The sequence below is a fragment of the Suricata suricatta genome, chromosome 14 (genome assembly GCF_006229205.1).
Source record: "Suricata suricatta isolate VVHF042 chromosome 14, meerkat_22Aug2017_6uvM2_HiC, whole genome shotgun sequence".
Classification (NCBI taxonomy): Eukaryota; Metazoa; Chordata; class Mammalia; order Carnivora; family Herpestidae; genus Suricata; species Suricata suricatta.
The window spans coordinates 63,790,312-63,814,977 of record NC_043713.1 but is presented as its reverse complement, the minus strand read 5'-3'; the positions used below and the strand labels follow the sequence as shown (position 1 = coordinate 63,814,977).

General features: G+C 51.1%; 1 protein-coding gene across 1 annotated transcript in view; it reads right to left on the bottom strand.

Annotated features, from left to right (window-relative positions):
* Positions 1-23,755, bottom strand: part of SGSM1 (small G protein signaling modulator 1) — a 61,585-nt gene extending 37,830 nt beyond the window's left edge. Inside the window, exons 1-10 of the mRNA XM_029922211.1 lie at positions 23,459-23,755; positions 23,047-23,192; positions 22,790-22,921; positions 20,397-20,521; positions 15,741-15,808; positions 14,309-14,472; positions 13,775-13,907; positions 7,311-7,449; positions 4,836-4,900; positions 2,463-2,608 (exon numbers count right to left, since the gene is read on the bottom strand). Coding sequence (XP_029778071.1) covers positions 2,463-2,608; positions 4,836-4,900; positions 7,311-7,449; positions 13,775-13,907; positions 14,309-14,472; positions 15,741-15,808; positions 20,397-20,521; positions 22,790-22,921; positions 23,047-23,192; positions 23,459-23,498 — 1,158 coding nt within the window. The 5' untranslated portion in view covers positions 23,499-23,755. The remainder of the gene's footprint in view (positions 1-2,462; positions 2,609-4,835; positions 4,901-7,310; positions 7,450-13,774; positions 13,908-14,308; positions 14,473-15,740; positions 15,809-20,396; positions 20,522-22,789; positions 22,922-23,046; positions 23,193-23,458) is intronic.
* Positions 23,756-24,666: the final 911 nt, after the last annotated feature.

Here is a 24,666-nt window from a genome sequence, read left to right as displayed (position 1 = left end):
AAATACCTAGGAGTAAACCTAACCAAGGATATAAAAGACCTATATGATGAAAACTATAGAAAACTTATGAAAGAGATCGAAGAAGACACCAAGAAATGGAAAAATATTCCATGCTCATGGATTGGAAGAATAAACATTGTGAAAATGTCATTACTACCCAAAGCAATCTACACATTCAATGCAATCCCCATCAAAATTGTACCAGTGTTCTTCCCAAAGCTACAACAAGCTATCCTCAAATTCATATGGAAACACAAAAGACCCTGAATAGCCAAAGTAACCTTGAAGAAAAAAACCAAAACAGGAACCATCACAATTCCAGACTCTCGCCTCTACTACTGTCATCATCAAGACAGTATGGTATTGGCACAAAAACAGACACATAGACCAATGGAATAGAATAGGGAATCCAGAATTGGGCCCACCAACGTACGGCCAATTAATTTCTGACAAAGCAGGAAAGAGTATCCAATGGAAAAAAAACAGCCTCTTTAGCAGGTGGTGTTGGGAGAACTGGACAGCAACATGCAGAAGAAAGAAACTAGACCACTCTCTTACACCATACACAAAAATAAACTCAAAATGGCTGAAGGACCTGAATGTGAGGCAGGAAACCATCAAAACCCTCAAGGAGAAAGTAGGAAACAACCTCCTTGACCTCATCCACAACAATTTCCTACTTGACACATCCCCAAAGGCAAGGGAATTGAAAGCAAAAATGAACTATTGGGACCTCATCAAGATAAAAAGTTTCAGCACTGCAAAGGAAACAATCAAGAAAACTAGTAGGCAACCGACAGAATGGGAAAAGACAGTTGTAAATGACATTATCAGATAAAGGGCTAGTATCCAAAATCTATAATGAACTCACCGACTCCACACCCACAAAACAAATAACCCAGTGAAGAAATGGGCAGAAGACATAAACAGACACTTCTCCAAAGAGGACATCCAGATGGCCTACAGGCACATGAAACAATGCTCAACATCACTCATCATCAGGGAAACACAAATCAAAACCACACTGAGATACCACCTCATGCCAGTCAGAGTTGCTAAAATGAACAAATCAAGAGACTATAGATGCTGGCGAGGGTGTGGAGAGATGGGCACCCTCCTGCGCTGCTGGTGGGAATGTAAACTGGTGCAGCCGCTCTGGAAAACAGTGTGGAGGTTCCTCAAAAAAGCTATCCATAGAACTCCCTTATGACCCAGCAATAGCACTGCTAGGGGTTTACTCAAGGGATACAGACATGCTGATGCATAGGGGCATATGTACCCCAATGTTCATAGCAGCACTGTCAACGATAGCCAAATCATGGAAAGAGCCTAAATGTCTATCACCCGATGAATGGATCAAGAAGATGTGGTATATATATAGAATGGAGTACTATATAGCAATAAGAAAGAATGAAATATGCCCATTATGTAGCAAGGTGGAGGACCTTGAGGGTGTCATGCCAAGCGAAATAAGTCAGGCGGAGAAGGACAGAAACCATATGTTTGCACTCATAGGTCTAACAGGAGAGCAGGAGAAACCTAATGGAGGACCATGGGGAGAGGAAGGTGGAAAGAGAGTTGGGGAGAGAGAGGGACGCAAAACCTGAGAGACTATTGGATATTGAAAATGAACCGAGGGTTGAAGGGGGACGGGAAAGGGGAAGGAGGTGGTGGTGATGGAGGAGGGCACTTATGGGGAAGAGCACTGGGTGTTGTATGGAAACCAATTTGACAATAAACTCTTAAAAAAAAAAAAGGATGCTGCCTTACACCAGCCATGGGAGGTAGTTTCCAACACACGTCCCCGTGGCCCAATACGTTTAGGAACTGTTCCGTAGGCTCTCTCCTACCCCCTTCCCCCACCCGATTTCTTGAGAGTGATAAGCATAACAGCCTAGCCAAGGTTCTGGGAAGTTCTGCCGGATAACAGAAAAGCAGACTCATTTCATTTCTGAAACTATTTGACTGAAACTCTTTTCAAACATAAACATCTTCTTTGCAGGGATATTTGCCTTCTAATAGGAAAACCTTAGAGATATGTTTCCAGGGGAAATATCTAATGGGAGGATCCTCAGGCCCCGAGGCCAAGACGGAAGGGGTTTTCCGGGCCCAGCTGCCTCCTCTAACTTCACTGCCTGCCTCACCCTAAGTAGCTTCAACCTTCCTGCTGAGGACTCCCTGCACCTCGCACAGCACTCAGCATACAGCTGATGCTTAATAAATGCTTGGTGACAGGTCTTACTTCTTCCAGGAGACGATGCGCCCTCGCCACCTCCTTGATCCTCACACCCAGGGGCAGAAGCGGGCTGTGGGTTTTAGAACTCTCAAGAAGGGGGGGGCCTTCAGGTTGGGTACGCAGACCCCCGAGGTGTCACAGCAGCCTGTGTCCCCACAAGCAGGCGGGTGTACTGCTCAGATGCCAAGCCAGTCCCCCCAGCAGGCTGAGCCAGGCTAAGACTCACTGTGCTGTCCTGAAGGTACTGCTCCCAGATCCTGGCTGTCAGCCCACGTCCCGCATCACAGGGCAAGTCCGGAGACACGATCATGTGATTGACCAGGGCTGACAGGTGGGTCCTCACGGTGGACAGGTGTCTGCAGTAGGCAAGCCCTGGCGAGGGAAGGAAAGAGCTATGATCCGCCATCCCATCTGCCGGGCCTTGTCTCACGGATCTCAAAGCACTGCCCCACCCTGCAAGCCTAGTGAGCCCTCATGACCCAGAAAGTCCATCATCCCTCTCTTCCAGATGAGGAAGGCGAGGTTCAGAGGGGCGAAGTCACTTGCTGACTTGATGGCTCAGTAGTTCTGTCAGCCTGGGGAAGCCTGGTCGCCTTTTTCAGCCTGGTCCAGGGAGACATTACCTCCTGTGCCCGGAAGCCAAGGCATTTAATCCACGGGCAAGAGGCAGAGAAGGGGCCAGGCAGGAAGGAGCCAGGGACTCCACATGCTCTCTGGGCCTCTGGGTGCCTCCAATATGTACTGAGAGAGAGAGAATGGCAGAGGTGGACAAGTTTTGTTCACAGGGCACTAGATAAAGAAGGTCCTGGGAGATGCGCCTCTTTGCTTTCAAAGATGGCCCTGCACTCTTATAGAATGCCTGCAACCTGCCACCCTTCCTTCACCCACTGCACCCCGGGCACCTGGAGGGCACAGTGCCTGGTACACAGGAGGCACTCAGTGAATGCCAGCCTGTATTTGCTCTGACCATGCCCCTTCCCTCTGGCTGTCCCCTATCAAGTCCCTGAGAGGACCCTGGGCTTTCTGGCGCCCGAGGACTCATCCATCCCAGCAATGAGGAGGGGAAGGGAGGAAGGAGGAGATGAGGGAGGAAGGGGAGGAGAAGGAGAGGGGAGGATGGGGAAAAGGGGAGGGTGGAGGGCAGGGAAGATGATAGGGAGGAAGAGGAGAAGGAGAGGAAGAAGGAGAGGAGAGGGAGGAGGAGGGAGGGAGGAAGGGGAGGAGGCAGGGGAGGAGAAGGAGAGGGGAGGAGGGGGGAAAGGGGAGGGAGGAGGGCAGGGAGGATGATAGGGAGGAAGAGGAGAAGGGGGAAGAAGGAGAGGAGAGGGAGGAGGAGGGAGGGAGGAGGAGGGAGAAGGGGAATGGGGAGGAGGAGAGAAGGGGGAGGAGGAGGGGAAGAAGGGAATGGCTAACCTTATACAGGTATATACGACGCGCCAGGGAGCGGCCCAGAGCTCCCACAACTTAACTCATCAAATTCTCACAACAGTATGAGGCAGGTACTCCTATCTTCTCCATCTTACAGATGAGGAAACTGAGGCACAGATTGTTCGTGTCACCCGCCCAGGTCACATCGCTGGGAAATGCGATGGAATTTGAACCCAAGCTGCCCACCGCCAGAACTTGGGCTCTCCACCAGCACCAGGAATGTGCCAGGGCCTAGACAACGTTGTTCAAGAGCCATCTGGACCCCTTCCTCCGGGAAGCGCTTCTGTTTGGGCTCCATAAAGGCCCGTCTGCGCCCCCCTGGCTCCACGCCAGGCCCTGCACCAGGCACTGGGGAAGGTGATGACACAACAGGCAAAAGCCTTGATCTGGGGGCTCGCCGCTTCCTGCCTCTCCAGGCGCTGGGACATGGCCCGCACGGCTGCTCCGCAGGCCCATGCAGGAGGTAGCAATGCTTTTCCAGAATGCCTGAAAACACACAGGTTTTACCTCCCGCCTCTAGGCTGGAGATTGGGGAAAGAAAACGTGCTAAGAATCACAGCAGAGGGAAGAAAACCAAACAGGCTTTGTGGTCAGGCAGGCTTAGGCTTGTGCTCCAGCTCCGTCACGTGTTAGCGGTGCGGCCTTGGTCCGGTCACCTTGCCCCGCTGTGCCTTAGTTTCCTCACTTGTTAAAGGGAAATCACTGGCATGCCTATATTTAAATTTTAGCTAATAACTTCATGGGGAGGGATCGGACCACCTTATTCTTCTGCCCACAGGTGAGGGGAACTGACTTTTATTGAGCACCCAGGACATGTCATGCTAGGTGTTAGGGGCTCTCTATACATGTTTCTCATTTAACCCTGAAAACAGCCCTCTATGATGGGCACTGGGGATGCAGTGGTGACTAACCAGACCCCTGCCACCGAGAGGCCCCGTTGTTTGCTGCCCCCTCTAGCACCTAGGGATACAATTTATCCTCATCTACAGATGAGGAAATGGAGGCTCAGAGAAGTCCATGTGACTACACTAAAAACAGACACATTCAGGAAGCAGGGGAGCAGAGGTCCACACGCCAGAGCCAGACACCTTCCCCTGACATTGCTGACATACAACAGGTATTTTGATAAGTGCCCCCAGAGACCACAGTGGCAAGTAAGGCCAATACTCACATCCATAGAAGGCTCTGGAAAGGATCTGGTACTTCATATTGTCACAGAGAAGCTTCAGGGGAGCCCTGCAGGTGGAGGAAAAGAGGACACTTAGAAAGACCACATAGAGCCCAGGTTTCCTGGAGGAGCACAGCTTTGTCGCCTGCAGGGAGCAGATTAAAACCAGCCAGTTAAGGGGACTGTGGGGGGACTGTTATTTCTACCCATTCAGCATCAGTGCCACTTGCCCTCGTCTTAGGGGTCACCGCCTCCCCAACACTCAGGGCCTGATTTGGATGAGGCTGATTCTACCCAGTACCTGACTCAGGCTGGAATCACAGTCACTGAACACGAGGTGGTCATGTGATTCAACCTGAGCCAATGAGAATGAGCCCTGGTACTTTCGTTGGAACTACAGGGAAACAGACCCACTTGTCTCTGCTCGAGTTCCTAAGCCAGAGGGATACAGGGCAGTGGCCGCTGGGACCCATTCTGGCCACTGCCTAAGAAGGGCCTGCCTGAGAATGAGACCACCACAGAGGCAACCAGAGACAAGAGCTGAAGACCCAGAGAGCTTTCTGTTTTGAGCATCTGGAGCTAACCACGCCCAAAGTCACCAGCCTCTGGACTTCTCAGTCCTGCTGAGATTTTCTCTTGTATTTGAACGAGTCTGATGTGGCTTTTCTGTGACCTGCATCAAGAGTTCTGACTTCTAGGGGCATCTGGGTGGCTCAGTCGGTTAAGCGTCTGACATCAGCTCAGGTCATGATCTCATGGTTTCTAGGTTCAAGCCCCACATCAAGCTCTGTGCTGACAGCTCAGAGCCTGGAGCCTGTCTTCGGATTCTGTGTCTCCCTCTCTCTCTGATCCACCCCTGCTCATGCTGTCTCTCTCTCTCTCTCAAAAAAAAAAAGATAAATAAATAAAACATTAAAAAAAAAAAAGAGCTCTGGCTTCTAAAGCGACCCAGTTGAACCAAACTGAGCCAGACTGGGACTCAGAGTCTGGCTGATGGCGGAGGTAATGCCTCAGAGCTTCTCCTTGCGTGGGGATTTTGGGGTCTGTTTTGGCTGAAACAGAAGAGGGGAGTAAGGCTCCAACAGTGTTGGGGAAATCAAGGACTGCTGAAGGGAGTATCGTACATTCTTACAGAGAACAGAATGGAGGAAAGCTGTATACTTTTCTCCAGGGAGACAAGAAGGAGGCCTGGCTGAGGTCCTCCAGCTACGTACATGGAGGCATTAAACATGAAAGTCACCCTCACTGTACCCTCCACTTGATTGGGCTCAGACTTACTCAGATTACCTAAGAACAGCATCACACTGGCACTTCCCACAGTGGACTTGGCTATTTGAAAGGTAGTGAGCTCCCCGTCACTACAGGTGTGCAAGCAGACACCATGAGAGGGGATACTAGGTTAGAACAGCGTTTTTCAATGGCCCATGGACCACCAGCCCAGGAATCGCTTGGAATTTCTCCAACATGTGGATTCCTGGGCCCTACACCCACCTACTCAATCAGGACCCCAAAGGAAACTGTCTTGGAATCAGTATGTTTCGCTACCTCCCTCTTGTGATTCTGAAGGATATAAACATGTGAGACTCTTGTTATATTAGCATCTCTCAAACTTAGAAGTACACATGTGATCTTAGGAACCTGTTAAATGCCGATTCTGCTTCCCTAGGTCTGGCAAGACAGAATGAAAATCTGGCCCAGCGAGGCTGCAGCAGATCTGTGGACAATGTACTGAAAAGGCAGGCCTTGGATGACGTCAAAGATTTGATGCCAGCTCCCACCCCTTATGCCCCTACGGTTCAAGACTGGACCACCCACTGGGACAGGGGCCCAGCAAGAAAAAGGGATTCCATTCTCCCCGGCCAGGCCAGGCGAGGTCAATGGGAAATGAGACCAGTCCCATGAATGCACTGAGCATCCCTGAGACACACAAGCTCTATGGGCGAGGAGAGAGATGATCTGAGGATTTAACTTTATCCAATAAAATAACAAGTGTCATTACGGAATATCACCACGGGCCAGGTACTGCATGCTGGCCACTTTGGACCAGAGTTTGATTTGTCTTCACAATAGCTATATAAAGCAAGCATTCATATCCCCATTCAGTGGAGGAACAAACTGAGGCATGTGTGGTTGGCACTGAATAATATTTGGTGTGGCCAGGCCCTTTAATGTGGAGCAAGGGGAGCCCCTGGCTGACCCATGACAGACACATAGTACGCATGATAAATAAACCTTTGCTGAAATAAGCCACTGAGCTCCCAGAGACAGTTTGTTACTGCAACATACCCTTGTTTATCCTGACTGATACATGTAAGGATGCTCCAATAGCTAGGACTTCACAAGGCTTGGATTTAACCCAGACCTGAGTGATTCCATAGCCCATATTCCTCCTCTGAATTCAGTCCTGGGCAAGAAATGAGTGCCTACAAATCTGCGAAAATTTCCATTCCCTCGAACCATGGCGTAAGCCCCTGGTACCTCTCATGGTTGCAGCCATTGGTTGAGCCGCCATCGGCAGATCCACTCTGCGAACAGGATGAGCAGGAGGATTTCCGGGGGCTGGGTTGCCACAAGGGCGGTAGGCTGCTCACGGAGACATCCATCAGGTCCTGGGGCACTGTGGTGGAGGGGAGGGATGGAGGGAGAGCCTGTTTAGCCTATGTGGGTCACAGAAACCTCACCCTGAAGCCAGCAGCTCACCCCTAGACCAGCACCCAGATGAGGAAAGGCTCTGAATGTGACAGCCAGAAACCCCAACCCTGATCATTTTCTGACCCAGACCTTTGAGCCCACCTGATCCAGTGAAAGCCACCAGGAAGATTTGGGGCTCTTGCCCGATAGGAAGTGAAGAAAGGAAGATAAAGAAAGAAGTAAGGAGAAAGGTGAAAAAGAAAGAGAGAGAGAGAGCACACCAAGAAAATAGACCCAGCGCCAGAGCAGGAAGCCAAGCCTCACCATGTTGTCATTCAGCTGTCTTCCCAGGAGGCTGACAAGAAGGAAGAGGGGCCTGCTGGGGGTTTCTGGGGGAGACTGATGATCCTGAGTCCCCAGGGGTAGACTCTCCGGGAGAGAGAATCTCTGGTGGGGAGGCAGAAGGGAGCCTAACTCAACAGATGAGGCAGGGCACCCAAGGGCAAGGGACCTAGTGGAGTCCCCGCTGCGGCGGTTCCTGCACTGTCCATCAGCCTCAGCCATACAGCTGTGCCATCAACATGTCTCACGCAGGTTGGCCACCCCCACCCAGAATCATGTAGAGGGCTTGCTGAAAGGCCAGACGCTGGTGTCCCACCCTGATCTACGGAATTAAATCTTCCTAGAGATACAGCCCTTAAGTCTGTACATCAGAAGCAACTTTGATAACAGCAGCCATAATTTGAGAATCAAGACAGCATGACTGATCTCCTAACACGGGTACTGGTGATTCCTGACCAAGTGCTCCCAGGATGCATTTCCCTCATGGCCTCCTTTCCCATCTCCATGGAAATCATGGCATCTGCAGGGCTGCAGGACAAACACAATGGTGACACATGCGTTACGGTTTCTATCGTTAACTTCCTGGCCTAGTGGCAGCTCCAGACAGGTGCAAAAATTTTCTTTTCTCAGGGACAGGGCTCAGTAAACATTTTCCGTCCAGGACCAGGCAGTCAACATTTTAGAGTTGGTGAACCAACTGGCTCTGATCTACTCAACTCTGCCTTCAGAATGCAAAAAATAGCCATGCACCAAATGCAAAGACATGAGCCCAGATATGTTCCAATAAAACTTTATTGATGGGCATTGAAACCTGAATTTCAGATCATTTTCACATGTCACAAATAGTACTCTTCTTTTGATTTTTATAAATTAATAGAAATATGTAAACACCATTCCTAGCTCATGGGCTGCACAGAATGAGGCTGGCTCTGCCTGCTTGCCAAGTCCTGCCCTTGGAGATTGAGAGGGGTGCACATCTGCCCCGCCGGCCATGCCTCCTCAAGGATGAGCCGTGATCCCCAGCCTCCTCCCTTGAAGCTGCAAGGTGGCGGGGAGGGGAATGGTTGTAGACCCAGTGCTACTTGTCCTCAGCAATCCGTAGCTGACAGGGCCCAGCCCTACCCACTGACAGTGTAGAAAGCTGTCTTCACAATGTCCGTAGAAAGCTCTTCCCCGAGCTGACTCACGGATGAGCTGACCAAGAAAGAACAGTGAGCCCCTGTAAAATGCCCTAGAAAAGCGTCCCCAGGTCTCTGCCTCCTTGATCAGTTTCAGTGAGCTGGGGCAGGCAGCCCCTCACACTCCACAGGCATCACCAATGGATCCTTCACTATGGAACCCACAACATCCTGCACCGCGGAGGCTGGACAGCGTGAGGGCATGTTTGTCTCCCGCTTCCCTCGCCCTTGGGACCAAGACTCAAATGACAACATGGCAGAGGTGGCCGGCACCCAGCCCCAGGGTGGGGGTAGCCCAGACATTACTGGGGGGCTGCTGCTGCAGGCCCGGCATGGGGAAGGTGGCATCCCATCTGGTTCGCGCCCACTGACTGCCCCTGGCCACCACCAGCACGGACCGGCCAGAAGGAACCACTGTCCAGGCAGGGCTCACGGAGATGGAGGGAGCGCCGCCCAAGCAGTCAGGAGCAACTGAGACACAAAACAAAAAGCACCAGTGACACGGAATGTCCGAGGTGGCAGGATACTGACATGGTCGAATAGCCAATTCCTCAGGGCTGAACCTCTCCCCTGCCCTGCTCTGCACGGCTCCATGTTTATAAAGTGCCTACTGTATACAGGCACAGGGTTGCCTTATTGTCCTCAATGACTCCCTGAGAAATGCCTCTCTTCTCCCACTCTGCAGAAGTGGAAACTGAGGCTCAGAATGAGCCCCAGCCCTAGCAGGTGGTAAGTGGCATAACATCCCTTTCTGACTGAGGTCCCCCTTCTCTTTCCACCACCAACAGCTATCACTTACTGAGCACAAGTACTACCATTATCCCCTTCTGCAGATTTGGGAACTGAAGCACAGAGTATGTAAGCAGCATGCCCACATCAGACCCTGGAATCCTATTCATACTCTCTCGACTGACATCCCCCCAACACCACCCTTGCTCTAGACCAGCAGCTGTCCCACAGGGCAGCAACTTGAGGACATCTGGCAATGTCTGGAGACATTGTGGGTCATCACGACCTGGGAATTTGCTAGATGCTGCTGGCATCTATCTAGTGGGTAGACGACAGGAATAATGCACCAGACACCTCCCCACCGAATACACAATTATTCAGCCCAAAACAGCAACAGTGCCGAGGTTGAGAAACTCTGCCCTAGACCAGTTCTATTCAACAGGAATCCAACCTGAGCTGCATGCTTACTTTAGAAGTTTCTAGAAGCTGCACTACAGTGGGGGGAAGAAACAGATGAAATTAATTTCAACAGTATATTGTTTCATTCAGTATATCCAAAATGTTACCGGTTGAACATCTGATCAATATAAAATTCTGAGGAGATGCTTTACATTCTTTTTTGTTGGTCATTCTAAGTCTTCAGAATGCAGTGCGTATTTGACACGTAAGGCACATCTCCATTCAAACCAGCTGCATCTTAAGTGCTCGGGAGGCACAAGGAGCTCACGTCTGCCGTCCCAGGTGGGACAGACAGTCTCAGCAACACAGGAGAGTGGAAATGCCCTCCTCTGACTCCGAACCTGTCTCAAGGTTTCAAACCTGGCCTCTGCTTCCTCGTGTATGAGGACCAGGCAGTGGAGACAGAGGCAAGAAGACACTGAAAGGGGGTTTAGAACCACCTGTGGCCACACCATCCTACCCACAGGGCAAAACTCTTCTCGCTTATTATTGAAGGCAGGCATCTGCAAACTTTTTCTAGAAAGGGCCAGACAGTAAGTATTGTGAGCCATAAAGTCTTGGTTATAATGATCTCATTCTGCTGTTGTGGTGTGAAACAGCCACAGGCACTATGTCTATGAATGGGGGTGACCGTGTTCCAATAAAACTTTATTTACAAAAGCAGGCAGTGGGCCGAATTTGGACCACAGGAAGGGGTTTTCCCATTTCTGATTCAGGCACTTCTTCAGAAAGGACTTCGTTGTCCTCAGTGATGGAAACCATCCATGATTGGGTTAGCTCTGCAAGGCTCAGGCCCCTAGAAAATCAACCAAGGATGGGGCACATTTCCATGTGGGCTGAATCTGAGCTTGCGCATGAAGAAGGTGAAACCACAGTGTCTCCCGATCCTGGTCAAAAACAATCTGCATGGAGTGGTGGTAAGAGCTACAAGCTCTAGAGCCAGGACACCTGGGTTCAAATCCCAACCACACCGAGGATTAGCTGTGTGGCTCTGGACCAGTTTCTTAACCATTCTGTGCCTCAGTTTCCTCTTCTGAAAAGTAGGGGATGGTGAAGACAGTGGTACCTGCCTAGGAGGGCTGTGGTGAGGATTAGCATCACACTAGGTGCCTCATACATCATCACACTGACTCTCCAGAGTAGGAGCCTGGGTGGGGAGGGGCTGTTCTCCCCATTCTACAGAGAAGGTAGTGAGGCCTGGAGAGGGCAGGTCACTTGGCCTCGCTGCAGTGGCAGAGGTGACTCCAGTGACGTGCACTTTGCTAATCCAAGGGCACTTGTGCTCCTAGACGACACTCAGCAACGTCTGGAGACATTTCCGGTAGTCACAGCTTGGTGGTGGGGGAGGGGCAGAGTTGCTACATGGCCCTTGGTGGTGGGAGACCAGGGATGGTGCTCAGCACCCTACAAGGCACATGACATCCCCGCACCAACCAGCAAGAATTATTCCATCTAAAACATCAGCAGCACTATGAGTGAGAAGCTTTGTTCTAAATAAACGGGGTTCACCGGGGGTTTCCTCAGAGGCAGACGAGGATTCAAGTACCCGGAGTATATCTGGGAGACGTTTCCATGAAGCATTGGGTCGGGGAGAGGCGAAGTGACAGGAGAAGGCAGAGCGAAGGGTTGGTTACCACTCAGGTTACCACTATGGGCAACTGGTGCTTGATCTCCTCGGGGAGGGGCTCTGGGAGACATGCAGAACGCACACATCGTCAGAGCTTTCTCACCGGGGATTGGGGGAGGGTGCCGGGGAATTTATGCACCACTTCCTGTCAGTCCTTGGCCGAGGAGGGCTGCTCCAGGGAGGATCCTGGTTCCCTGGCACCTCTATGCTGCCCCCCACCCACAGGCAGAAGGGACCCGCGGGCAGACTGACACTAAAGATGGAAGCCAGCGGCAGAGCCCGCACCGAGGGGTGTGGGTGGACACTGCCCACGTCTGTTCTGCTCTCACACGGAGAGCCCCAACACGCTAACACGGCCATTTCCCAGGTAAATAAGACCTCCGGCGCCCAGCCTGGCTCCCAGCAGAGCCGACAGACTGTATGTTGGATGAGCCTCTGTGGAGAGGGTTTCCTGGGAAGGCAGACACGGGGCATCCGGCGCCTCTGATCAGTCGGTTCTCGGGAGGGGCTGCATGAGCCAGGGTATCGCGACAGGCTGGGACAGCTCCAGACCCTGAACCTGGGTAGGAATGGACATAGTCATGGACACTTCTGGACACTCTAAGGCTCCCAGTGATGCGGAAACGTGAGGCTTTGGTCTAACTGACCAAGAAGGAATGAACATACGGGTGAAGATACGAGACTAGCCCGAGCAGTGTAAGACCTTACTGCCCAGCCTGCCCCACATCCCCAGATCCAACTGAGCGCTGGAGGAGAGCCGGAGCGGGAAGTGGCCGGGCACGATCGGCCCACTCCTGCCAGGAGGACGTTTGCTTTCAGAGGAGCCTCTCAAGGCCCAGCCATAGCCACGGAAGCAAAGGTAGGCTCCGAGCCATTACCCATCAAATGGAACAACGGTCCACCAAGGGTTACATAAAACAGGGTGGACAGAAGGCACCTACAGCTTAATACTGAGTTGAACCAACGCATACACACGGTGCTTAAAAAATGCCAGGACTCTGGGGCACCTCGGCCACTGGGTCATTGAGCATCTGACTCTTGGTTTAGGCTCAGGTCATGACTTCATGGTTCTTGAGTTCGAGCCCCACATCAGGCTCTGCGCTCACAGCTCGGAGCCTGGTTGGGATTCTCTCTCTTCCTCTCTGCTCCTCCTCAGCACTCGCTCGCTCGCTCTCTCTCATTCTCTCAAAATAAATAAACAAATATTAAACATCTTAAATAAATGAATAAATAAAATAAAATATAAAATAAGGTAAAATAAACCCCAGGCCTCTGAATACTTTCCAAATATTAGTTCATTTGATCTGAATAACACCTCTGTGGTAATGACCTTAATGGTAACAGTCTCCATGAACCAAGCACCTGTATTACCGCCGTCACTGTCCTAAGTGCCAGACATATATCAGCCTCTTGTGTGCCCCTGTCCGGTGCTTTGCTTCCCGCCTCTGCCATCTTGACTATCATTTATTGAAGCCCTACTGTGTGCGAGACGTTAACCTAGGGATTTACACTGAGCACCTCATTATCTCACAGAATCCTGACAAACGTATAGTGAAATGAAATACCAACAACCACATAACAGCAGCTAGCATTTACGTGTTCTCTGGCAAGAGCCTTCTCTACTTTAATCCCCACAAGGGCCCTAGGATGCAGGTGCTATACGAACATCCCCATCTTACAGATAAGGAAACCAAGACACAGAAGGGTGAAGTGACTTGCCCCAGTTCAGCCAGGATTCCAGAGCCCACTCGCTACCCAATGGCACCTCCTGCTTCAGGTTCATCTTTAATAAGCTAGGTAGCGCATGGTTCTCATATGGGGGGAACTGAGATACTGACTTCCTGGTTTCATCCCCTCCCCCCACTCTCCTGGCCCCAGAAACCAGACCACCTGTCCACTAATTCCAAACAGCTGGAGTTGTTTTCACACTCAGCTAACGTGCTGGATCTTGGGGGCCCAGAGACTTGGCAGCTTACCGAATTCAGACTGCATGCCGGGGTAGATGATCCTAAAAACGTAATCCGTGGCCTCATCATCTTCCTTGTCTGAAGACGTGGACTCGGCAGAACCCTGAGGGCTTCGCTTGCGCAGTTTGGGAAATACTTTGCCCTGAAAGCACATGTCCCAATGGACGGCCCTTGGGATCCATCTGTCCCCACAGCCTGGACAGCCCGAGGGTCTCAGTGAGGTGTGCATGAGCCCATGAAGCCACGTAAGGAGCCACGGGGAAGAATGACCACCCTGGGACACCTGGGTGGCTCAGTTAGTAGACCATCTGACTTTGGCTCAGGTCATGACTTTGCAGTTCGTGAGTTTGAGCCCTGCATCGGACTTGCTGCTGTCAGCACAGGGCCCACTTTGGATCTTCCATCCCCCCACCTCTGTCCCTCCCTTGCTCACACAGTCTCTCAAAAATAAAATATTAAAAAATTAAAATAAAAAAGAATGGCCACTCCCCACGGCTGACCCCCACCAATCCCAGCCTCCCTGGGCCCCCCACAATCACTCACCTTCCCCCGTTGAGACCAGAGTGGAGGGTCCAGCTGCCCATGAGGGAGCAGCCCATTTTCCAGGCACGAGAGGAACTGTAGGAGATGTCCCCCCTTGGGGAAGTGGAATGGCGGCCTCTGGATCCCATCCTGGCTGACCAACACCACTGTCCCACCGCTGTCCACTGCCACCACGACCCAGCCAGAGGAGACCCGGCAGGAAGTCACTATGAGGCATAGGGATGGGGCCCTCCGGACAAACACACCGCCCTAGGCATGCCAAGCCAGACCCACAGACCTGCTCCAACGCTCTGGGAAAGGCCTGGGCAGAAGGTCAGGGGAAGTCCCTGAGCCCTTTCCATCCCCCCTGCCACTGCTGCTGACTGGGAACTGTGGGACATGGTCCAGAAGAATGTGGCCGGCCCCCTGAGCTCACCCACCAAAGGGAAATGATGCCTTCAAACACCCCATATCCCTCAGGCACCCTCTGTGCATCAACCTGACCTCTTTTTGTACAGAGGCTTTCATTCCTACCCCTTCTCAGGCAGTAGTTGGCTTGCTAGCATGGATTGGGGACTTACTGTATATAAGCACAGCCCGTTAAAGGCAGCATCTTATTGGCACACGCACAACAGCCCCGGGAGGTCTTCCTTCCTATTGTTGCCCAGTTTACAAATGATGAAACCAAGGCTCAGAAAGGTTACATAACTTGCTCAGAGTCAGAGTCTGGATCTGAACCCAGGTCTCATTAAATAAGCTTAATGTGGGGCACCTGGGTGGCTCGGTTGGTTAAGCATCCGATTTCAGCTCAGGTCATGATCTCACGGTTCCTGAGTTCGAGCCCCATGTCAGGCTCTGTACTGACAGCTCAGAGCCTGGAGACTGCTTCAGATTCTGTGTCTCCCTCTCTCTCTCTTCACCTCCTCCCTTCTCCCTCTCTCTCTCAAAAAACAATTAAACATTAAACATTTTTAAATAAGCATAATGTGTCATGCCTTGGTCGAGCCCAGATCCCTTGCTTTCTACAACAGGTTAGCCCTCTGCTTGTTCTAGGAGTGCCTTCCTTGAGCTGTAGAGGAGAGCTCTAGCTATTAATCCCAGATCTTCAGAGCACTGACTATGGAGTGACAATGACTTGAGTTTGAGTCCAAACTCTGGAGCTTAAAGGCTGTGCGACTTTGGGCCAACCTGTTTAGAGTCTTGTTTGGCACAGCACATGCGCTCCAGTGTCAGCAGCTAACACCGTGGGTTTGATGCTAAGCCCTGAATGTATGTCGTCTGACTTTCACAACAATGCCACGAGTAGGCACTGTTGTGATTCCATGTTATAGATGGGGAAACCGAGGCTCAGAGAGGTGAAATCACTGGAAGTTGTGCAGGTAGTATGGAGGTGGGAGCAGGCAGGGGAGCCGGAAGGGACTCGCCAGCCCCGTGCTCCCCCAACAGTCCCTACCTTGCTGGTGGCAGTGCAGGTACACAATCTCCTCCAAGCGGATGGTCATGGCGTAGTCCCAGTAGACGCTGCAAGGGGAGGGATGGTTAGGCCCACAGGATGCCTGTTCTCTTCATCACGGGGAAGGGCCCACGAGGCCAGAAGACCACACCCATGGGCTCCTGAACCCTTCTCACTAGGACCAATCTGTCCCCAACATCTGTATTCCAGTGTTCTCAGAATCTACCTCCTCTTCTTCTGGTCCCAATTTTCTAAGGAGCACTCCTCTCTTACCCCCATCCATGTGGCAGAGGCTAACTTCACCCACCCTTATGCCAGGATTCCAGGAATGGCCATCTGAGCCAGACTTGGCTGACCAGCACGTTCTACTGTTTCAGCAATGGTGATTGGTTCAGGGATGGCCCCATGACCCAAGCAGAATGAAGGAGACTCAATTGTTGGATTTATGTTAGCATAAACTGGGGAAAGGATGCTCCTTTCTGCTAGGAGAGTAAGGGAAAGATGAGAGAAGTCTGGAAATGTAGGGAGCCATGGCAAGCAAAAGCCTGCCTGACAATGGAGTCAACAGTCAGGAAAGCAGAACCAAGAGATGGAGAGTTCCAATCCTCACCATTTGAATCCCTGGATTCAGCCATGCCCAAAACCACTATCCCAGAATTTTTCAGTTCATGGGAGTCAATGCCTAAGTCCACTTGGGTGTGGTCTTCTGCCACAGGTATCTAAGTTTCTTGACTCAGACCCCAACGCCAAACCACCATGCATCCATGGGGTTAGAAGAGCCACTCAACAGCTCTGACCCCGCAGGTTCTAGCAGTGTGATATGAAGGCTTCTATAAGCCTCAGTTTCCTCTTCTGTAAGACGGGGGATGATCGTTATCCACCATATAGAGCAGCTGTGACAGTTAAATGAAATCACATATTTGAAGGGCTCAACACAACACTGACACAGTAAAAAGTACTTGGTTCATGATCTCTGTGCTTACATACTTGACGGTTTCCCTTTCCCGATCAAAGCCTACTGCTGTCTGGTAACAGATCACTTTTCCCCTCAGAACATCATGGAGGTGGGGCTCACAGGAACTGGGGCTTTGCGGCCATCAGGGGAATGCACTGCTCAGGTGTCCTTCAGATCTTGCTGTGGGGAGCAGAGCTGACCAACGGCTTCAGAGGCCACCTCTCTGGATCCACCACCATGTCTGTGCCAAGACCACACTTCCCTTGGGCAGCTCTCAGGCAGGCCTGGGCATATGGGGGTGCCAGTGTAGGCCTATTCCTGTGGGATGGGGGGGCTCCTCTGATGGTTAACTTCAGCCCACGGGCTCCCAACTTTGCTGGATGAACATTCCAAGAACTGCAGCATCTGAGACTCTGTCTCTTCCTTCTTTCCCTCCCCATTCACAGGGGTCAGACCAGCTTCATGGTCTGGACACCCTTTCTGCCTCTTCCTGCTCTTCCCTTCCATCCTTCACAGGTTCCTCTCACATTAAGTCTCTCCTGCATGTCTAATTCTGTCCAGGCCTGCTTCTTGGAAAACCTGAGCCAACACGGCTTCAAGGTCAGACTTCTAATCCCACGTCTACCAACTATACTGACTCAGCCTCTTCTCCTCTCTGGGCCTCAGTTTCCTTAGCTGCAACACAAAAAAGCTGGAACAGAGGTTTTCTAAGGAACCTTCCTGCACTGGTTTGTCTGCACTAAAGTCAGCCTCGCCAGGGTCCATGGAATGAACACCCTTGGAGGGCAGCCAAGCGCACAAACGTTTTCAGAGAAGCAGCCTCTGCTGACCCCCTTGCTGGCGAGTCCTGGCCAGGAGGTCCTTCCCTGGATTCCCACACTGTACCCATCGCATAGGTTGCAATTGTCTGTTTTCTCCTGTCTCCCCAAGAGGTGCTGAACTGGACAGCGCCTGGGTTTTGTTTCCTTCTGCAAGATGCTCAGAGGATTCAGAGGGAATGGTGAATGCCCTAGGGTGCCCCCTAGACAAAGCAACTCTCCAACTCCCACCAGACACCAGCAAAGAGGATCTCTGTGGCCACAGTCCCTTTGGATCTGTGTAAAATTCACCAACAGTCCCATGACTAAGAGGCATTTTCTGGGTTCCAGTCTCCCTGCTAAGGGCTTTACACGCATTTTCTCATGGACTCCTTCCTGTCCACCTATTTGGAGGTTCCACTACCACATCGGCATTTTACACCAGATGAACGAACTGAGGTTCAGGAAGGTGAAGCTGACTGTCCAAGATCCCCCAACATGGGAAGGAACAAGAGCTGAGCTTTTGTTTTCATCTGACAGGTTTTAATATCTTCCTAGAGTAGAATGGCTAAGTCATGTGGTAAAGGTTGGTTATAAAACACTTCCAAACTGTGTGTAAAGTGGTGGGGCCATCAGCAGGTTTGAGATCTAAGCCACGTCCAGCCTGACCCCAGAGCCCAAATAGCCACTCTTTGGTGGTATTTCCTCACATACACGACGAAACCTAGCCAGGGAGTTATAATGCCGGTTGTACAAGAGCAGGGCTGGCTGGGGCAAGAGAAGAGGTACTGAAGCTCTTCACACCAGGACCATACCCCTTATCTTCATTGTCTCCTGGTCCCCAAAGAGATGCCAGAGTCCCTGGGCACCTCCACTTTCCCCCAGGCTAACCACCATGTTTCTGACCCCTGGCTTCTTCTCTTTCACTGAGCTCTGTGTTCCAGGCAAGAGTCAGAAGGATAGATGGGGGTTGAGAGCCCAGGGCTGGGGAAGTATCTAGCCCATCAGTAGTGACCTGGGAAGTACAGGCTCGGTTGGAAGTAAATGTTGATGTGTCTATGCTATGCATGTTCTCAGAGGAAAAGATGATGCAGAAAGATGGAGTCCCCACGGTCTGAGATGGAGGGGGTGGGAGGTGTGATCATTTGGCTCAGTGCTTCTCCAAAACATTAGCATGAAATGTTTTCTGCCCAGGAGCACCTGGGTAGCTCAGCCAGTTAAACTTCCAACTTCGGCTCAGGTCATGATCTTGTGGTTCGTGGGTTCAAGCCCTATATCTGGCTCTGTGCTGACAACTCAGAGCCCAGAACCTGCTTCAGATTCTGTGTCTTCCTCTCTTTCTGCCCTCCCTCACTTATGTTCTGTCTCTGTCTCTTGGTAATGAATAAAGGTTAAAAAAAATTAAAAAGTTTTCTGCCCTGGGTGTTAAGTCCAACTAGCAAAGAGGGCCCTCGGGTTGTGCTATTTGGCAGAAGACCCTTTGGTGTAGGGAGAGCCCCTGCAAACCCTTGAGTTCTGGAAAGATCACATTGTCCAGGCCTCACATTTGATAGAAGAGAAAACTGAAGCCCAGAGACAGGGAGAGCCACACGCTAAGTACTCCAGTGAGATGAAGGCCAAGCAAGCACGTGGGCCCGAAACATACATTTATCCAGTTACCTGTTTATTTGTGGTCTCCTCCAATATAAGGTAAATTCAGAGGACGCTCTGAGAAGGTAAAGATTTTCCTCTCCTTCTGCTCATCTGCTATGTGTCTTGTATCTAGCACAGTGCCTGGCACATAGTAAGTGCTCCGTTCAGATCTGATGAATGAATCCAGGTCCTCGAACTTCCCTGCTTTGTTCCACAGATTATCTGAGCACCTACTTTGTGCTAGGATCTGTGGCAGATGCCGGAGAGAGGACATGAGCAAGACAGATGCCCTGCTTTCATGGAACTGTGGTCTAGAAGGCAACAGCTGATACACAAGTAGGCACAGATTTAGTACGTGCCCACAATTCAATAAATGCTGCAAAGGAGGTTCAGGGCTCCGTGTGAAGGGTCGAGGAAGGCCTGAGGTTTAAGCCAAGTCCGTTGAAATAACGTCCCAGGCCAAGGGCATCTCCTCGGCCCAGTGCTGTTCCCTGGTGAGGGCTTCTTGCTCAGAAACTCTGGAGTCTAGCTGGAGCTGAATTACATGGCTCAGCGGAGAACCGACTCTACCTCCCACCAACCATCTCTGAAGACAGATGGCCACCTCTGCACGGGAAGTGGCTTCGAGAATGGCATCAATCACACACAGGCCTGCTGTCACTCACGCTGAAGCTTAACATGAAACAACACAAGAACAGTGTTCTGGTTATATTCCTTGAAAAGAACCCTTATTTTATATACAGCTGCCAAGAGGCCTCAAGCTGCAATAATCCGGCTGAGCCTTCCCTCTGGGCTCCTCCGAGGGCCGTCCCTAATTGTGTGGGAACACAGAGGATTGCAGCTGGGAATCCTTAGTTTCTGTGTTCCTTCAGCACGTGACTCCAAAGCCTTTGCAGAGTCTTATAAATTCTAGGGTCTTACAGGAGATGCAGCCCTGAACCAGATGTCACCCCCCCCCCACCGCTTTCCTTCGTTATGGAGGGACAAGAAATGGCAGCGGATGGGGGAATATTTGCCACTGACAGGCTTCCAAGCTCTGAGTTAAGATTTCTCCCTCTGGATGGGTTTTGGCCAGGACCTAATTCTCAGACCCTAAGATGCGTCTAGTCAGTCTCCAGATCCTCCCAATGAGTTACCTATAAGGCCACAGCTGCAGGGAGGCTGGCCAAAATGACTGTGAAAACTGGACAGAGCAGCAGGCTGGGGCAGGACACAAAGGACAGAGCACACCCTTCCCTGTGCCAAAGGGTGGAAAAGGACCTGGTGCCCTACCTCTTCTCATAGTCCAGGTCCCCCATCGACCCGTTCATCAGCTGGTTAGGAGTCCATTTCAAGGTCATGACGTCAGCTGTCTGGTGCAGGGACAGGTACCCTGGCACAGCCTCCATGTCATCCCTCTGCAGAGAGAGGGGGCACAGGTCAGAGTGCCAGAGTCACCGTGGCCAGGCCCTGGCCTGTCTGACTCCAGGAGGCATAGCCAGATCCAGGAGGCTGGGTCAGGCCCTCCAAGGCGATGGCCATTTGGAAGATCCTGAACCTCCTCCCAGGTGGCCATGCTCAGCAAAGCAGTGTGCAGCCAACCACCCAGGAGGGGGTCTATAGATCCAGCTCTGAGAGCTGCCCGCTTATACTCTCACACCCCCACCCACTCCCCAGCCGAGGTCCAGGAGCCCTGCCCCAAGGGCACAGCCTGGGAACTTTTAGAATCAAGAAGGGGTTCTATCCCTCTTCAATACCACTCTCTCCTTTAAAAAAAAAAAAAAAAGCTTTAGAGGCACCTGGGTGGCTCAGTCAGTTGGACAACTGACTTTAGCTTAGGCCACGATCTCGTGGTGTGTGAGTTCAAGCCCCACGTCGGGCTCTGTGCTGACACTTCGGAGCCAAAGCCTGCTTCAGATTCTGTGTCTCCCTCACTCTCTGCCCCTCCTCTGTTCACGATTTCTCTCTCTCTCTCTCTCTCTCAAAATTAAATAAGCATTAAGAAAAATAGACTGTGATTCATCTTTGAAGTAGAAACTCATTGCATAGGCAGAGAGGCTGGGAGCAGAGATCAAGAGCACTGATTTGATACTCTGGCAAAGCAGACACAGTATCCACCACTGCAGGGATGCCCGCAATTCCAGATGGTCTTGCAAAGCAACCACCAAAGTCATGCCCTTGTAAGGAATGCCATACCTCTTACACTCGTGATCAGAGGTCAGCAAGCTTTGTCTATAAAGGGTCAGAGAGGGAGTCATTTTGGTTCTGTGAGCCATACAGGCTCAGCGATGACCACTCAACTCTGCCGTCACAGTGTGAAAGCAGCCAGACACAATAGGTAATGGGTGTGGCTCTATTAAAATAAAACTTTATTTGTGAAAACAGGCAGAGCGCTGTATTTGGCCTGTGGGCTTTAGTTTGTTGACCTCTTCTTTGGATGAAACAGAAACGGTATCTGGAGGCGGTTGGGTGGCTCAGTCAGTTAAGTGTCTGACTCTGGATTTTGGCCCAGGTCATGATCCCAGGGTCATGGGATCAAGCTGCACATTGGGCTCCGTGCTGGCCATGGAGCCTCCTTGGGATTCTCTCTCTTTTTGCAAGTCCACACATGCTCGCTCGCTCTCTCTCTCTCTCTCTCTCTCTCTCTCACAAAGAAAAAAAAAGAAAACAATATTTAGTGAAAAAATATAGGTAGTGATGACTAAGTCAAAAAGTGATATAGAAGATTAAGCCCTGAAATATGAAGAAATTTTAGGACTATCTTAACTAATGTATGTCAGTTACAAGTTCCCTTATGTGTAGTTACATAAGCAATGTATGATTTAAAGAAATACTTTTAGGGGCGCCTGGGTGGCTCAGCTGGTTAAGCGTCCGACTTCAGCCCAGGTCATGATCTTGCAGTTCAGGAGTTCGAGCCCCACGTTCAGCCCTGTGCTAACAGCTGAGAGCCTGGGTCCTGCTTCAGATGGTATGTCTCCCTCTCTCTCTTTCCCTCCCCTGCTCATGTTCTGTCTTTCTGTCTCTCAGAAATAAATAGACGTTAAAAACAATTTAAAAAGTAACATTTAAAAAATATATCAACCATGAGGTTTATCCTGATATCCCAAGCATCTAGCACATAGAAAATTCAATATAAATATTTGCTGAATGAGTGAGTGGTAACAAAAGAGAATGGATGACAGCTGGGTGGACAGGTGAATGGAGAGAAGGACTGGAAAATAAATGGACAAATGGATGGAGGGACAAATGGACGTGTACATGTAAAGATGGGTGGATGGATGGGTGGATGGGTGAATGTAAAGATGGGCAGATAGATGGATAAGCAGATAGAAATAAAGATGGATGGATGAATGAATGGATGGATGGATATAAAGATGAATGGATGGATATAAAGATGGATGGATGAAAGGATGGATAGATGGGTGTAAAGATGAGTGGATGGATAGATAGATGATGTAAAAATGATGGATGGATGGATGGATGGGTGGGTGGAGGGATGGGTGGATGGATAAAAGTAAATCCTGTCCTATGGATGAATGGATGGAGAGATGAAGTACTGGCAGATGAAGAGATGGATATATGGATGGGTGGATAGTTGGAGGAGCATCACGGAGGCAGAGGGGTCTCCTCCTGTATAGCCTGATGCCGGACCCCCTGTGGAAGGTCTGGGTCCCAGTATCTCTCACCGGCTGAACCAGCACGTTGTTCTTGCCATAGAGGAGCGTGGCCCGGGAGTTCTGGTGCAGGGACTCAACATAGTCACGGGCAGAAAGGGATGGCCGGTCATCCATGCTGCCACTTGAATGCCTCTTCTGGATCTGGCAGTGTGAGGGGAGGTGGAGGGTGAGGCCTGTGGTGACTCCTAACACCCCACTCCACGCCAAGTCTGGAATGCAGCCCAAGTCACACCCAGACCCCCCTTCCCCCTGTTTGCCCTACTCACACAGAGGGCCGGACGCTTGGTGGGTGAGTCCTGCCGCAGGTGCGAGCTGTGGATGCGGTGCCTCTGGACAAGCTCGTCGGCCGAGGGGTCCGTCCAGAAGTGATCCGCGGTCTTCATCTTGGTGTACTCCAGGGCGCAGGGCCCCACTGCGGAGCACACAGGGGCTGCGAATCCACTGCCCCGAAAGCCCACCCTCCCGTCTACCCCTGGATGGGCCACCCATTTCACTGCCCCTCCCCTCCAGCCAGTGAGTATGCCCCAGGGTCCTGCTAAGGAGAGCCAGCGCCAGACCCTGAGATCAAGAGCCAGGGAACAGGTATGTTTTGAGGGAGAGGGCTGGAGGGAGATGAGAGAGCCCCCTTAGGAGGGGCACCAGAGAGCCAGACGAAGCTCAGAGCACTGGACCACATACCCAACAAAGACGCGAGGATGGGGCCGTCCACTGGGTCCATCAGGAGGGCGTCCTTCTCATAGTATTTACTAGCAAGAGAAAAGGACAGGCAGGTTTGGACGGTGACCAGCAGAGGGCGCACAACTGAGGCTGACCTGATGGTTCAGAGCACCCTGAGTTCAGTTTCCCTCTTGTTACCCAGTTACCTCTGAGCCTCAAATGTCCCGTCTGTGAAATGGGGTAACAAAAATATATCTCCTAGGGCCGTCAGAGGGACTTTCGAGGGCACCTGCGTGGCTCAGTTAAGCATCTGACTTGATTTAGCTCAGGTCTTGATCACACAGTCCTGAGTTCGAGCCTCATCTTGGGCTCTGTGCTGGGTGTGAAGCTTACTTAAATTAAAAAAAAAAAAAGACATATGAAAGAGACACCGGATGTGAGGCACTAACTACCATGCTTGGCTCGTATCTGCTTAAAACATGGCTGTGTTACGGCTGTAATAAGAGTAACAGGAATAATAATTAGAGGCTGCTTCTGGTTCTATCAGCTTCTATCACGTCTTCCATTTCAGGCAGCTTGTTGCTTAGGTGCTCAGATGTGTCAGCTCTTCTAATACTACTGAGACAATAAAAGGTTTTTCAGCTGCAGTGTGTGTGGAAAAACTTTTTCTTAATGTTTATTTTTGAGAGAGAGAGAGAGAGAGAGAGAGAGAGAGAGAGAGAGAGAGAGAGAGAGAGAGACCGAGACCGAGTGTGAATGGGGAAGGGGCAGAGAGAGACACAGAATCTGAAGCAGGCTCCAGGCTCCGAGCTGTCAGCACAGATCCTGATGCGGGGCTCAAATCCATGAACCATGAAATCATGACCTGAGTGGAAGTCGGCCACTCAACTGACTGAGCCCCGCAGGAAACCCCAGAAGAGCTGTATTAACAGGACTTCCTGCGCAGCTGGGGAAGATGCTGGCCTGATGTGCTCAGAAGCGCCCCCTGGCTTCTGGCTCTTCACACTACCTTGTCCTACAGGCAAGACCACCTGCTGTGTTTCTGGGCTCCGCTTCTCTGAGCAGTTGTGCAGCCCCTTCTAAGTCTCTGCAAACTCCTACGAACTGGGAACCGAATTTTAGAGTTGGAAAGGACCTTGTTCTACCTTCCCAAGGGATGTCAGGCTCAGAAAGGGTGAGTGACTTCTTGCAGGCCACACAGCAGGTGGATGCAAGCTACACCCAGCTTG